At 48.8% G+C, this 2011-nt stretch overlaps 1 protein-coding gene across 1 annotated transcript; it reads left to right on the top strand.

The window, feature by feature from the left end:
• Window positions 1-236: 236 nt before the first annotated feature.
• On the top strand, window positions 237-1790 carry RTL3 (retrotransposon Gag like 3). Its single transcript, XM_019823431.1, is given in 6 exon segments — window positions 237-358; window positions 499-640; window positions 697-889; window positions 925-1287; window positions 1290-1659; window positions 1661-1790. Coding segments are annotated over 6 exon segments (1320 nt in total).
• The last annotated feature ends 221 nt before the right edge of the window (window positions 1791-2011 follow it).

Raw genomic sequence — 2011 nt, 5'->3', positions numbered from 1 at the left:
AGTTTCTCATCTTCAGATCCCACTCTCTTTACAGTGTATTTCACACCTTCTTTGCTGACCACCGGAGGCTCCAGGTGACCTGGAAATCAACCATGCTGGGGCCCAAATCCCTACCGCCTGGAAAATTCACAGATCCTGACATCTTTTAGAAAGGATCTTTTTCTAAAAGGAGCTTTTAGAAGAACTACCCAATTTTCCCTTGGTAACAAACTGCCAAACCAAGCCCATTTCCACAGATGGTGGACTTAGCAGCCTCCTGTATTGCTTTGAAGTTCAAGAATGAAATTCTGAAGGCCCAAGTGCAGTGGCCAATGGAACAAAATGTTGTCCTATAGGCTCAGATCCCAGAGCTCCAGAAGCCCTGAACAACCAAGGAGGTTCAACCACTCCAGAATCCTTCAGAGACCCAGGATCCTAGGAACCCCCAGAACCCCTGGACCTCCCAACAGTCTGAGAGCACCAAGAATTCCCAGGAGTTGAGGATCCCTCATATCTCAGAGACCCCCAGAAGCTCCCAGCCTGGGAGCCCTTAGCTTCCCAGGAGCATCAGAAAACACCAGTGGTACAGGAGACAAAGAAGACTTTGGAACCCTCAGCAGCCCCAGAGTCCCTGGAGCTTCCAGGAACTCATGAGTCCCAGGCACCTTCAGTGGTCTATGAGCTCTCAGCAGCCTGAAATTCCAAAATCTCCTACAGGTCAAAAAGCTCCAGAAGCATCCAATGGCCCAGGAGGCCTACAAAGCCCTAGAAGTTAAGAAGGCCCAGGAGCTCCCAGATACCCGGGATGTCCCAGTGGCCCAGAAGGCCCAGAATTCAGAGCACCAAGATCTTCCAAGTTCCAGGAGCCCCAGGAGGTACCAGGAAACCGCAACGCACCTGGAACCCCTAAGCTTCCAACTCTCCAGGAGTTACTGGAACCTAGAGTGCTCCATGAGCCCCTGGATCCTTTAGATGCCCAAGAATTCCTAGAGCCCTCCACACTCCAGGAGTCCCTAAAGTGTCTAATAGCTGCTTTGACATCAGCAGGTTCAGAGTTCCCAAAGTCACCCAGTGAGCTAGAGGCTGAAGCTTTCTCCCTAGAATACTGTTTAGCCTTCAGTGGAGATGTCTAGAAGCTTTCTGAGTTCCTGGTTCAATTGAATAGTTACATGAGAGTCAGTTACATGTAACCTACTGAAGCATCTGTGATGAGCTTTGTTGGCAAGTGCTTCTCAGATGAGGCAGGGATGTGATTTCAGCCCTTACTAGATATACAAAGCCCCCTGCTGGAGCAATTTGAAAATCTCATACAGTGCTCCAGGATACTTTTTACAATCCAGAAAACATGGAATATGTCAGTCACTGCATCCATCAGCTCTGCCAAAGGGAGGATCCTGCACATCAGTATGTGATCCACTTCCATCTCATTGCTCAAGAGCTAAACTGGAATGAAAGCACTCTCTGCATACAATTTCAGGAAGGGCTTGACAATCCTATACCAGATGAATTGTCTCACACAAGCCCAGCCACTGTCCTATCTAATCTGATCACTCAATGCCTAGAAGATAAGCTAAGCTGTAAGCCTGATCCAAATCCACAAGGAGCAAGGCACTCTGAGGAGAGACCTGGGCCTGAAAGCTCACTAGCTGAAAACCAGCCTGTGCAACCTTCAAGCAATTGCACACCTCAGTGAAGCTGAACAGGCCCACTGCTGTGAAGCCCACTTGTGCCTCTGCTGTGGTCATCCTTGTCATGTTGCCAGAGATTGTCCTGTCAAGCTTCATCATGCACAGCAGGCAGGAAACATTTGAGGCCCAGCAGTAAGGGGGAACCCCAGTGGGCCAATCTACAAATATGCATCCCCCTCACTTCCAATATCCATGTCTCATACCCTATGGCTTACTGTTGAAATCCTACTGGGAAGACGACAGTTCTTTGAGCAAGCAATGGTGGATTCAGGCTGCTACAGAAACAGCATTGACCATTTTGTGGTTCTTAGAGAGAAGCTGCCCATCTGCAATAATATCTTCCT

The sequence above is a fragment of the Felis catus genome, chromosome X (genome assembly GCF_018350175.1).
Source record: "Felis catus isolate Fca126 chromosome X, F.catus_Fca126_mat1.0, whole genome shotgun sequence".
Lineage (NCBI taxonomy): Eukaryota > Metazoa > Chordata > Mammalia > Carnivora > Felidae > Felis > Felis catus.
This window is presented reverse-complemented; position numbering and strand designations above follow the sequence as displayed.